This window comes from Geotrypetes seraphini, chromosome 9 (genome assembly GCF_902459505.1).
Source record: "Geotrypetes seraphini chromosome 9, aGeoSer1.1, whole genome shotgun sequence".
NCBI classification, from domain to species: Eukaryota; Metazoa; Chordata; class Amphibia; order Gymnophiona; family Dermophiidae; genus Geotrypetes; species Geotrypetes seraphini.
In genome coordinates, this window is record NC_047092.1 from 15,485,378 (window position 1) to 15,498,166 (window position 12,789).

The 12,789-nt window shown below is 49.4% G+C and overlaps 1 protein-coding gene across 2 annotated transcripts in view; it reads left to right on the forward strand.

Annotated features, from left to right (window-relative positions):
- The first annotated feature begins 2,712 nt into the window (after window positions 1-2,712).
- Window positions 2,713-12,789, forward strand: part of TMEM209 (transmembrane protein 209) — a 60,194-nt gene continuing 50,117 nt past the window's right edge. The window contains exon 1 of one of the 2 annotated variants that reach the window (XM_033959089.1): window positions 2,713-3,397. In XM_033959089.1, coding sequence (XP_033814980.1) covers window positions 3,258-3,397 — 140 coding nt within the window. In that variant the 5' untranslated portion in view covers window positions 2,713-3,257. The remainder of the gene's footprint in view (window positions 3,398-12,789) is intronic. The other variant, XM_033959090.1, reaches the window with a different exon arrangement.

The window sequence follows — 12,789 nt, forward strand, 5'->3', positions numbered from 1 at the left end:
CATTAGACCATCGATGCTAATTGCTACGTTCCCCTGCCAATTGTGACTAGATGGCTGTCAAGAATGATCAGTTCCATAAACCAAGGTGGAAAAAATAAGTGTTAAGATTGGTGATACTGGAAGAGCTCGAGAGAGATGGAAAAAGAAGAACAAGATTGAACTCCTAGCTAAATTGAAATGAGCACAAGGGGCAGATGGGACAATGAGTAGATTTTCTGATTGGGCATGTAAGAGGATCTTAAACCGCATACAATATTGAATCTGCGGGGGGGAGGGGTTGAATCAGGCAATGGAGGGAGGGAAGGAGGTAGGCAGGCAGGCTGGCTTCGGGGGAGGGACAAAGGCAAGGGAAGACATAGGAAGGAGGCACTGGGAGCACAATGGACATGGGAAGGAGGCACTGAGGGCACTAGGGACACAGGACAGGCACTGGGGGCACTATAGAAACATAGAAAATGATGGCAAAAAGGGCCAAAGCCCATCAAGTCTGCCCACTCTACTGACCCACCCCCCTAATTCTACCCTCCTAGAGATCCCACCCCTAATGACCCTTCCCCTTAACTCTGCCCTCTTAGAGATCCCACATGGGCATCCCATTTACTCTTAAAATCTGGAACGCCGCTGGCCTCTATCACCTGCACTGGAAGCTCATTCCAATGAGCAACCACTCTTTCAGTGAAAAAATACTTCCTGGTGTCACCATGAAATCTCCCGCCCCTAAGTTTTAGCGGATGCCCTCTTGTGGCCGAGGGACCTTTGAGAAAGAAGATATCATCTTCCACCTGATGCGACCGGTGATATATTTAAATGTCTCAATCATGTCTCCCCTCTCCCTACGTTCTTCGAGAGAGTATAGCCGCAATATATTCAGCCTCTCCTCTTATGAGAGATCCTTGCACTGGGGCACTATGGACATGGGAAGGAGGCACTGGGGGCACTAAGGACATAGGAAAGAAGGAGGGAGGGAATAGAAAGGGACAATTGTTGGGCCTGAGTGCAGAAAGAAAGAAATGAAAGAAAGGATACACAGTCAGAAGGAAACACAACCAGAGACTCATGAAATCACCAGACAGCAAAGGTAGGAAAAATGATTTTATTTTTAATTTAGTGATCAAAACGTGTCAGGTTTGAGAATTTATATCTGCTGTCTATATTTTGCACTATATTTATCTATTTTTCTATAGTTACTGAGGTGGCATTGCATATTTTAAAGTCATTTGCCTTGACATCTTTGAAACCCCCCAAATATAAATGATAATTAACATTTTCTCTGCGTATAGTGTGCTTTGTAGTTTTTTTTTTATTTTAAGGTTACCATTATGAATTAATATGAAGATATTATGTGTACATGAAAAATGAATGGAAGAAATTGGGGGCGGGATTGGGGGCAGGGTTGGAACGGGGCTAGGGTGGGATTTTTTGGGCGGGACTGAGAATTAATAGATGTCCCCTTTTGATGAAAAAAATAAATGGTCACCTTACTCATTGTACCTCTGTAGCTCTTATGGTAGCACCCAGCTACTCTCGACTTACTAATGTAATCTGAAATTCTTTCTCTGTAACTTCGCTTTCTGTGTAGAGTCTCTTCCTTTGAACTGCTTGTGGTATAGCGGTATACAAAAATAAAGTTGTTATTATTATTATTAAAAAAGATAAATCATAATTATTATCAAATCTTCATAAGAAAACTGAATAGTGTTCCTGATAGCTAACCTAGTTCTAAATTTTTGAGCCTTCCTCCTGAGATTTAGCGAGGGTACTTGCAGAAATCACATCTTTACCCATTATAAACCTTGAAAGCTGTGATGACTTAAAGAAAATATATTTAACTCCTTGGAACTTAACATAACATTTGCATGGAAACCTAAGTATGAAAGTACCCCCAAGTTTTAAGACCTGAGGCCTTAAAAGGAGAAATTGTTTCCTCTTTTTGGGGGTAACTCTGGAAACATCCAGATACATTCTACCCGTTTTAGTCTTTCCTCATATAGGACACTGGGCTTGATGGACCTTCGGTCTCTCCCAGGATGTCAACTCTTATGTTATAGAGCAGCGGTCTCCAACTCCAACCCTTTGCAGGGCCACATTTTGGATTTGTAGGTACCTGGAGGGCTGCAGAAAAAAAATACTTAATGTCTTATAAAAGAAATGACAACTTTGCATGAGGTAAAACTCGTTATAGTTTATAAATCTTTCCTTAATTGCTTCTGATCATTTCAGCTATACACAGCTGAAAGCAGCTCAACATACAGAAAGTGAAGTTCAGATAGTTTTCCACTTTCTGCATGTTCTGGAATGTTGCCCACCTCACTGCTGTAACCACGCAAGCGCTTTCCTATGTCTAAGCGATTGTCCTCTCCACTCCACCTCACAATCACGTACAGATATGCAGGAAAGTGCTTGCATGAGGTTAAGCAGTGAGGCGAGCAATGTTCCAGAACACTGGTAAGATACCGAGGCGGGCCGCATGTGGCCCCCGGGCCGCGAATTTGAGACCACTGTTATAGAGCTAGAAAGTAAACATAAAGTAACCACCAGCCTAATAAGAAATCAAGACTATGCACCAAAAACGTCCTTCTGTATGAATTTATAACAGCTAACCACCCCTCCCACCACGCGCAACTCCCCGCCCTGCAAAGAGCGAGTGACTTTAGTCATTGGTGCCCGCTTAAAAGCCAACAACTCAAATTTCCCCCTCCCCAGACACGGCGAACGTGATTGCTTCCAACAGCGGCCAACGTGACCAATGGGCGCGACGAGCTGGTCAGCGAACCCCGCCCCTCGACTTCCTGTTTCCGGCGGGCCCGGAGACGGCGTTTGTTAAGCGGTTCCGCATCTACTTGTTTAATACCCGTTAACGTTGTTGTGTTTTTTTTTTTTTGGGGGGGGAGCGGTTGTTGTTGTTTAAGGTGGGTGTGTTTTGCGTTTTCATTCGCTTCTTGCAGCTTCCGCGGCGCGGAAGCGACTGGGGAAGGGTGTGAGGGAGGAAGGCCACGCGCCGTGGGCGTGGCTTTCCCTGGCGCCCTGCCGCGAGGCTTGAGGGGAGGATGAAAGCCTGACAGAATTCCAGGACCTGGGGGGCGGGGGTGAAGGGTCGCGCGCGCTTTTGAGGCGAAACGGAGGCTTGACTTTTAGCTGGCCTCGATACCTCGCCTTGAGCTGGAGAAGGCAGACAAGAAAGTTCGTTGGCGTCCGCGAAGAATAAGTATTTCCTCGGGGTTTTGTGGTTTGTTTTTTTAAAATTGCAACCTGCAGAGATGTTGAAGGGAGAGCAGAGCCCCAACATGTCGCTCGTTGACCAGACTATAAAGATGAGGAAGGAAGCGGAAGCCAGGAAAGTGGTATTGGCTTGGGGCCTTCTCAACGTCTCCATAGCGGGCATGATTTATACAGAGATGTGAGTTTCTTGAGTGGTCTTCCTGCTAATGAAGTTTTCTTAGAGCGGTGAGTTCAAATGGAGTCCACTCAGGCAAAAGTAAGATAAGCCGGCAACCTTAGACGGACATATCCCAAGTAGTCTCTACCTCCGCCAACTGAGAAGGATCAAACCCTACATCTCCACACCTGACCTAGCCCAACTCCTCTACGCATATGTCCTCTCCAAAATGGATTACTGCAACTCCTTATTTAATGGAATAACCAAAAAAGATCTCAAGCGCCTCCAACGGGTCCAAAATGCAGCTATCCGCCTCCTACACAGCCTCAACCACCATGATCCCATCTCCCCAGCACTCCGCGCTGAACACTGGCTCCCAATTAGCCAACGCTGTGCATGCAAGGCCCTGGCAATAGCACACAAAATAATTTATGCCACCACCCCCTCCTACATAAAATCCAAGCTACCCATCTACATCCCCACCCGCACCCTCCGCTCAGAAACAGAGATACGCCTATGCATCCCCCCACGGAAGGTCCCTCCTCTCAGAAACCGCCTGCAAATGCTCCTACAGCCATTTCATTCCCCAACTCTGGAACCAACTCCCCCCTCAACTCAGACTACAGAACTCAATAATGACATTCCGGAAAATGGTAAAGACCCTCCTCTTCAACTAAAGGTCACCCTCAGTCTACACCCAACCCCTTAAACCCCACCTCTACCCTACTTTCTCCATTCTAAAATTTCTGTGTAGTACACTCTCAGCCTATACTCAAATAACTTGTATCTAAACTAAACTACTTATATTTAAACTACTGTTCTTAATTTGCTGTATAGTCCCTATATTTACACTGCTGCACAGTCTCGTATGTCCAAGTATTTAAATCTACTGTATAATCTTGTATGTCCAATTCACTTCATTGTGAATGTTTACTTGTAAACCGTTCTGAGCTACTGGGAGGACGGGATAAAAATTTTAATAAATAAATAAACCTTTTAAGCTCACATCCCATTCTTCTGCTGACATTACTTGTGACCGTGGGCAACTCACACTACAAAATTAGAATAAACACAGTAATTACACTTCATAGGAACTACCTGATTTGATATGCAAGTATGTCTTTGAAGTGTTTTGTAATATAAATGTAAATCTTATTTTGTATGTTAATATGTAACAGAAATAAAGCAAACAAACCTAAAGCAGGGATGTCAAATGGCGGTCCTCGAGGGCCGCAGTCCAGTTGGGTTTTCAGGATTTCCCCCCCCCACAAAATGAATATGCATGAGATCTATTGGCATACAATGAAAGCAGTGCGTGCAAATAGATCTCATGCTTATTCATTGGGGGGAAAACCTGACTGGATTGTGGCCCTCGAGAACTGACATTTGACACCCCTGCTTTAGGTTTGTTTGTTTTATTTCTCACCCGCCCTTATCCAGGGCGAGTTACATATTAACATACAAAATAAAAGATTTACATTTATCGTACAAAACACTCCAAAGACACACTATAACAAATTACATACTTGCATATGAAATCAGGTAGTTCCTGTGAAGTGTAATTACTGTGTTTATTCTAATTTTGTAGTGCGAGTTGCCCACTGTCACAAGTAATGTTAGCAGGAGAATGGGATGTGAGCTTAAAAGGCTGCCGGCTTACCTTACTTTTGCCTGAGTGGACTCCATTTACCGCCACTCTGTTTCTGTTACTCACAGTTTTCCTTTCCTAGTTTACATTTTTTTCTGGTCTATGATAGCTAACATGTTGACAGTTCACTTGTACTGAGCAATCTCAAAAATCTGACGTCTAGAAAGGCAGCTTTCACTGCATTTTCGTGATGCACCACAGGGGACCCCCTAAACTTTCTTCTTATGGGCTGCAACCTAGTTTAGTTTTCAGTAGTTCCATACCAGGGGTATCAAAGTCCCTCCTGGAAGGCCACAATCCAGTCGGGTTTTCAGGATTTCCCCAATGAATATGCATGAGATCTATTTGCATGCACTGCTTTCATTGTATGCTAATAGATCTCATGCATATTCATTGGGGAAATCCTGAAAACCCAACTGAATTCCGGCCCTCGAGGAGGGTTCTTTGAGACCCCTGTTCCATACTGAATGTGCAATTGCTAGTTTTCTATCCAGCAGACTAAGCTAGAAAACTTGTATGTGAGCTGCTGCCCCAAGACTTAAAAAACAAACAAACTAGGAAGGGGTGCTGAAAAGAAATTTGGAGTGTTATTTTGGCACTGTAGTTGAAAAGGGTGTTATTTTATTTTAAAAAGTGCTCATTTGCAGAATCGCAATGCTAAGTTTTGACATAGTTTCATTGATTGAACTATGTCAGTGAAAAGTTTGAAGTTTTCCAAGTGTGAAACTTTGAGCTGTCATGAAGTTCTTATTCCTGCAGAAGAAACCTCCAAAGGAAATTCATGAATGTATGATGCAAGCATTGAGTGACAAATGCCCATCATATTTTACAGTGAAGAAGTGGTGTGCAAACTTTCAGCATGGAGATTTTGAGACCAAAGATGCAGCAAGGTCTAGGAGACCTCAAACAGTGTCAACTCGTGAAATTGTTGACCATATTCATGACCTGATTTTGGCAGATAGGCAAATATCGGCTAAAACAAGTGCCGAGACACTACAGATATCCAAGGAACATGTAGAGTGTATAATCCATGAGCAGCTGGATATGCAGAAGCTATCAGCCAAGTGGATGCCAAAATGTTTGAATGCTGATGAGAAACGGCGTCAACTAGAAGCTTCCAAGTAGCATTTTCAAGCGAGTTGGTGCTAAAACATTTTAGAAAAACTAATTACTGAAACATGGTTGTACTACTATGATCCTGAGACAAAACAGTCCATGCTATGATGGCACTCAGGTTCTCCAAGGCCAAGGAAGTGCAAGAACCAAAAGTTAGCAGGAAAGGTCATGGCTATAGTGTTTTGGGACCATGGACCAGTTAATGTAGAATATTGCTGTAACTTGCTGTGATGATTTAAAGGAGGCATTGAAAGAAAAAAGGAGAGGGAAGCTGCAGAAAGGAGTTCTTTTTGCAAAACAATGCACCTGCTTACAAGGCTGGCAAAATGATGGATGTTTTGATGCAGTATGGTTTTCATTGCATAGACCAGTGTGTCGCAAACTTTGCCAAGCTGCACCACACTAGACGTGGTGGCCATGGCTCGAGGCATCTGGAAGTGTGTGGACATTATTGCGATGACATCACGTGCATGTGTGACATCATCATGTCAACATCTGCACTTTACGAGGGCCCTCAGATGGGGTCCTGAGCTGCCAGTGCTGGAAGGGAAGACGCACGGAGAGAAGGAGAGGCACGTCCTGTGGGCAGACAGCCGGGGCCTCTCCTTCTCCCCGGCGTGTCGCATCACACCTGGAATCTTGGGCAGCACACTTTGCGATACGCTGGCATAGACCATCCACCCTACTTACCAGATCTTGTCTCATCTAACTATTTTCTGTTTTCAAACCTTAAAAAGAGATTGAAAGTTCAACAATTTTCAAGTGATTCAGGAGTGATTGCAGCAGCAGAGCAGTATTTCAGTGAGCAGATGGCAGAGTATGTTTTGGAAGGATTACAGAAACTTTGGACACAGTGTGCCAAGTATGTTGAACTTAGGGGTGAATATGTAGAATAATTTGTGGAATAACTTGTAAGTTTCAAGGCTCCATGTCATTTCCTTCTTGGTTGGGCTGAGAATTTTTCAGCACCCCCTTGTACATATTTGAAATGTGGCTCCCTTTTGTTTAAAAATAGACTACCAAAGCCTTTACTTATCGCCTGCCTGTCCCATTGAACTGTTTCACACAATTTTTGCAGAATAGTTCATTAATGTCTCTTATAAAGATTGTTTGGACATAGCAGATTCCACATGTCTGCTGCCACAATCACTTTTGAAGATATTATGTACAATGTTGAAAGTTTGGCATGTTGAAGATGGCTGTTGCAGTGTTTGTGCAGTTTTCTACACAAACTACTTTCATGTAACTTCATACTTTTGCATGTTATCCCAGGACAAGCAGGCATGATATTCTCACATGTGGGTGACGTCATCTACGGAGCCCCGATGCGGAAGCATTTTCAAGCAAACTTGATTGAAGATTTAAGTTTGCTCTGCTGCTCCACGCATGCGTGCCTTCCTGCTCCACTAGGGGGTGCATCCCCTCGTGGTCTCCAGTTCAAAATTTTTCCGCGAGCCTAGAAGACGTGTTTTTCAGGCTCTGCCCCAACTGCCTTCTAGCACCGCGATTTTTTCTTGTTTTTTCACGATTAAGTCGCTGTGCGCGAATTCTTTACTCCTTTACTTGATTCCTGCTTCGTTTTCGACGACCCGGAGGCTTCCGGGTCCCCGTGGCCGCGTGGCTAATCGACCCGCGGCTACTTTCGATTTAATGTCCCGGCCTCTGACCGGATTTAAAAAGTGCACCCGGTGCGAGCGGCTTCTTTCTCTCACAGATCCGCATCGCCGGTGCATCCTCTGTCTGGGGGCGGCTCATCCAACCGACTCCTGCCCCCAGTGCGCTATTTTCCAAAACCGGGCCCTCCGCCGAAGAAAAGCCCGCATGGCGGATCTCTTCACCCCGGACCAACCCTCCACCTCGGCCTCGAGGTCGGCCCCGGCCTCGGCCCCGGAAACCTCAGCATCGCCTCGAGACTCGACCCCGAAGTCCTCGGGACAACAAAAAGCCTCGGCTCCGGGTAAGTCCCCTCTTCCCTTTTCAGGTTCTGTAACAGCGAAGAAGCCAACCTCGGGGACAGCGGCGACGCATGGCGGAAGCCCCATGCTTACAGCCCCGTCTAAGCCCTCCAAGCCTTCGGGCCGTGCCTCCACCACACGGGAATACTCTAATACGAGGTCGCCCCCGGTGGAGCGCACCGAGGCAGTGGACATGCCTTCGATGCTGTCCGTGCCCGTCTTCCAGGACCTACTCCGAGCGATGATCACGTCGGAGCTGTCCGCTGCAATGGCCCAGTTTCAATCGGCCTCGAATGTGCCAGACCAGCCTGAGCCTCACACCGAACAACCTCGAGGAAAGGTGCGCAACCCTCGCCGCATCCCATCCTCCTCGGACTCCTCGCCGAGACGTTCCCCCTCCGCAGACCGCAGAGGGGCAAAACGTCGGGTTAGAACTACAGAAACCTCGAACCGCCGTACCTCCAAGAGGGCACGAGGTTCACCAACTCTACGAGGCCGTTCTCCCACACCTCGTACGGGACCACTAAGGGTGGCTGAGTTATCACTCTCCAACCCGCACATCCTCCGAACTCCCCCTCGGACGCATTCTCCGAGGGAGTCTGGATCAAGGTCACCAATCCGACATCGATCGGTACCCCTAACCCCGGCATCGTCTCCGAGGGGCTCCTCGAGACGCCGAAGATCGACAACCCCGGAACACTCTCACAGTGCTTCCCCAGTCTCGGAGCATGGATCAGAGCATGAACCTCGATACTCGAGGGAAGCCTCCTTATCCTTCTCCAACCGACGAAGGTCTCGTTCCCCGACCCCGCACGGGGCCCCGGGGACATCTCGCCCATCCTTCACTCGCTTTGTCCAAGACATGGGCCACGCATTGGACTTAGACCTCCAGTCCGACTCCAGATACTCTAAGGAATACCTGGCGGAGCTGGATATGCCATCACTGCCCAGAGAGTCCCTTCGCTTACCACCTAACCCGGTACTCCAACAGGTCTTCTTCAGGAACCTGGAGACCCCCTACATGGTCACGGCCGTACCCTCCAAAATGGAGGCCAAGTACCGCACAGTACCTTACCCGGGATTCGAGCAACCACAGCTCTCCCACCAATCGCTGCTAGTAGAATCCTCCTTGAAAAAGGCTCACCCGTCCCGGGTCTCAGCAGCGGTCCCCCCAGGCCGAGAAGGCCGAACCCTGGACAAGTTCGGCAGGAGGCTATACCAAAACGCAATGATGGCCTCTAGGGTGCAAAGCTACACTTTCACCTTCACATCATACCTCAAACACCTCATTGGACTATTGAGAGCCTTTGAGATTGACCTACCGGCCTCCTGGCAGGGAACGTTCGGCCTGCTCTTAGAGTCCCTCTCCAACCTGCGCCTTCATCTATTCCACGCGGCCTACGATGGCTTCGAACTCTCCTCCAGAGAAGCAGCCTTCGCTATCGCCATGCGCCGACTAGCTTGGCTGCGCCTGGTCGACATGGACCCCAACTTACAGGACCGGTTGGCTAACCTCCCCTGCGTGGGAAAGGAATTGTTCGATGACACTATCGAGGCGGCGACAAAACGCCTCTCCGAACATGAACGCTCGTTTGCCTCCCTTGTCCGGCAAAAGCCCAAACCGCCAGCGTCCAGGCCATACAGGGCCCCTCCGCGCCGCTACCCACAAAAGTCCACCCCTGCTTTCTCGCGGCCCCCACCCAGACGTCCGCAAGCCCACCACAGGGCCATGCCCAAGTCTCAACCGCCCGCGAACACCAAACCATCCCCGTCCTTTTGACGGGACACGCGGAAGGGGGCGGGCCCCCTCCGCCATAGTCCCAGGCCTCCTTCCCATCGGGGGTCGACTCAAAGCCTTTTACCCTCGCTGGGAACAAATCACGTCGGACGCATGGGTCCTTGGCGTGATCTCATCAGGGTACTCTCTCAACTTTCGGGCCATTCCCCCAGACAATCCACCAAGGAATTGCCCTCCCAACCGGACTCAGCTACCTCTACTCCTCTCCGAGGCTCGAGACCTGCTCCGCCTGAGAGCAGTGGAGAAGGTCCCCCCCGACCAACGGGGGAAGGGCTTCTACTCCCGTTACTTCCTGGTACCGAAAAAAACGGGAGACCTACGCCCAATACTAGACTTGAGACGCCTCAACAAATTCCTGGTACGGGAAAAGTTTCGGATGCTCTCACTACCAACACTCTACCCCCTGATCGACGAGGGCGACTGGCTCTGCTCCCTCGATCTCAAGGAGGCGTACACACATGTCCCAGTGCACCCCGCTCACCGCAAGTTCTTGCGTTTCCAGGTAGGGGACTGGCACCTACAATACCGAGTCCTCCCCTTCGGACTAGCATCATCACCTCGGGTCTTCACCAAGTGCCTCGTGGTGGTAGCAGCAACCTTACGTTCCCAGGGCCTCCAGGTATTCCTCTACCTGGACGACTGGCTAATCAAAGCCCCGTCCAAGGAAGGGGTTATCTCAGCGACCCAACAGACTATTACCTACCTACAAAGTCTGGGGTTCGAAATAAACTTCCCAAAATCTCAACTACGCCCCTCGCAGTCCCTACAGTTCATCGGGGCCACGCTGGACACGGTTCGCCTCCGTTCCTTCCTCCCCCCTCCGCGCCTGGAGGCGTTAGTAAGTCTGAGCCGAAGGATCTCTCGGCTGACCTCAGTATCAGCTCGACAGATGATGACCCTCCTGGGCCACATGGCCTCCACCGTCCATGTCACACCCTTCGCCCGCCTCCATCTGAGAATCCCTCAATGGACCCTGGCGTCTCAATGGCGTCAAGACCGGGACCCGATCGACCGCTCCGTGACAGTGACTCCTTCATTGCAACGATCGCTCCGCTGGTGGGCCGACTCTTCAAATCTTTCCAAAGGTTTGCTCTTCCTCACCCCACCCCACAGCAAGGTACTCACCACGGACTCGTCGGAGTACGCTTGGGGAGCCCATCTGGACGGCCTACGCACCCAAGGAATGTGGTCAGCACAAGACCGTCGCTGCCACATCAACGTGCTAGAACTTCGGGCCATCTACCTCGCAACTGTAGCCTTTCAACATCTGCTCCGCGACCGAGTGGTTCTCATCCGAACCGACAACCAGGTAGCGATGTACTACATAAACAAACAAGGGGGCACAGGGTCTTGGCCCCTTTGTCGGGAAGCCCTGCGCCTCTGGAAATGGGCAATCTCCAACAACACCTTCCTTCGGGCGGTGTACATACAAGGAGAACAAAACTGCCTGGCGGACAGACTCAGCCGCCTCCTCCAGCCACACGAGTGGTCACTACACTCTCAGGCACTACGAGGAGTGTTCGAACGGTGGGGGACACCTCAAATAGACCTGTTCGCGTCCCCTCACAATCACAAGCTACCTCTCTTCTGCTCCCGGATATACTCCCCGGACCGGCTCGAGGCCGACGCCTTCCTCCTCAACTGGGAGGGAAGGTTCTTGTACGCGTTCCCGCCGTTTCCTCTGATACTGCGGACACTTGTCCACCTGAAAACAGTACAAGCCACCCTGATCCTGATTGCCCCTCGCTGGCCACGCCAGCCGTGGTTTTCCCTGCTACTTCAACTCAGTGTCAGAGATCCACTGCCTCTGCCCCTGTTTCCCTCTCTACTGTCACAGGGTCAGGGTTCACTGTTACATCCCAATCTTCAGTCTCTTCATCTGAATGCTTGGTTTCTCTCCCCCTGACTGCTCTCCCCGTGTCTCAATCAGTCAAGGAGATATTGGAGGCCTCCAGAAAAACCTCAACGAGAACCTGCTACTCACAAAAGTGGACCAGATTCTCAACCTGGTGCTCCTCCCACAGCCAGGACCCGGTGTCGGTCCCCGTCCCCCTGGTCCTTGACTATCTACTTCAACTATCTCATTCCGGCCTAAAGACCAACTCCATTCGAGTACACCTCAGTGCAATTGTGGCCTTTCATCAGCCCCTGGAAGGGAAAGCCCTCTCGCTCCATCCCTTAGTCACTCGCTTCATGAAGGGTCTGCTAAACGTCCACCCCCCTCTCAAACCTCCCCCGGTGGTTTGGGACCTTAACGTGGTTCTGGCTCAACTAATGAAACCTCCATTTGAGCCATTAGACAAATGCCATCCAAAATTCCTCACTTGGAAGGTAATTTTCTTACTCGCGCTCACGTCCGCACGGCGGGTTAGTGAGCTACAAGCGCTGGTAGCGGACCCACCCTTCACGGTATTCCATCACGACAAGGTGGTACTCCGCACCCATCCAAAGTTCCTACCTAAAGTAGTGTCTGATTTCCATCTAAATCAGTCCATCGTCTTACCCGTGTTTTTTCCCAAGCCCCACTCTCACCCAGGAGAAGTGGCGCTCCACACTCTTGACTGCAAAAGAGCGTTGGCCTTTTACCTCCAACGCACTCAGCCACACCGGAAAGTCCCACAACTGTTTCTGTCCTTCGACCCAAACCGGTTAGGCCACCCAGTTTCCAAACGCACCTTATCCAACTGGTTGGCCGATTGCATCTCCTTTTGCTACGCTCAGACTGGTCTCGCGCTGCATGGTCGAGTAACGGGACACAAAGTCCGAGTGATGGCAGCCTCCGTAGCCTTCCTCAGGTCCACACCTATCGAGGAAATCTGCAAAGCTGCCACGTGGTCTTCGGTTCATACCTTCACCTCCCACTACTGTCTGGACTCCCTGTCCAGAAGCGATGGCC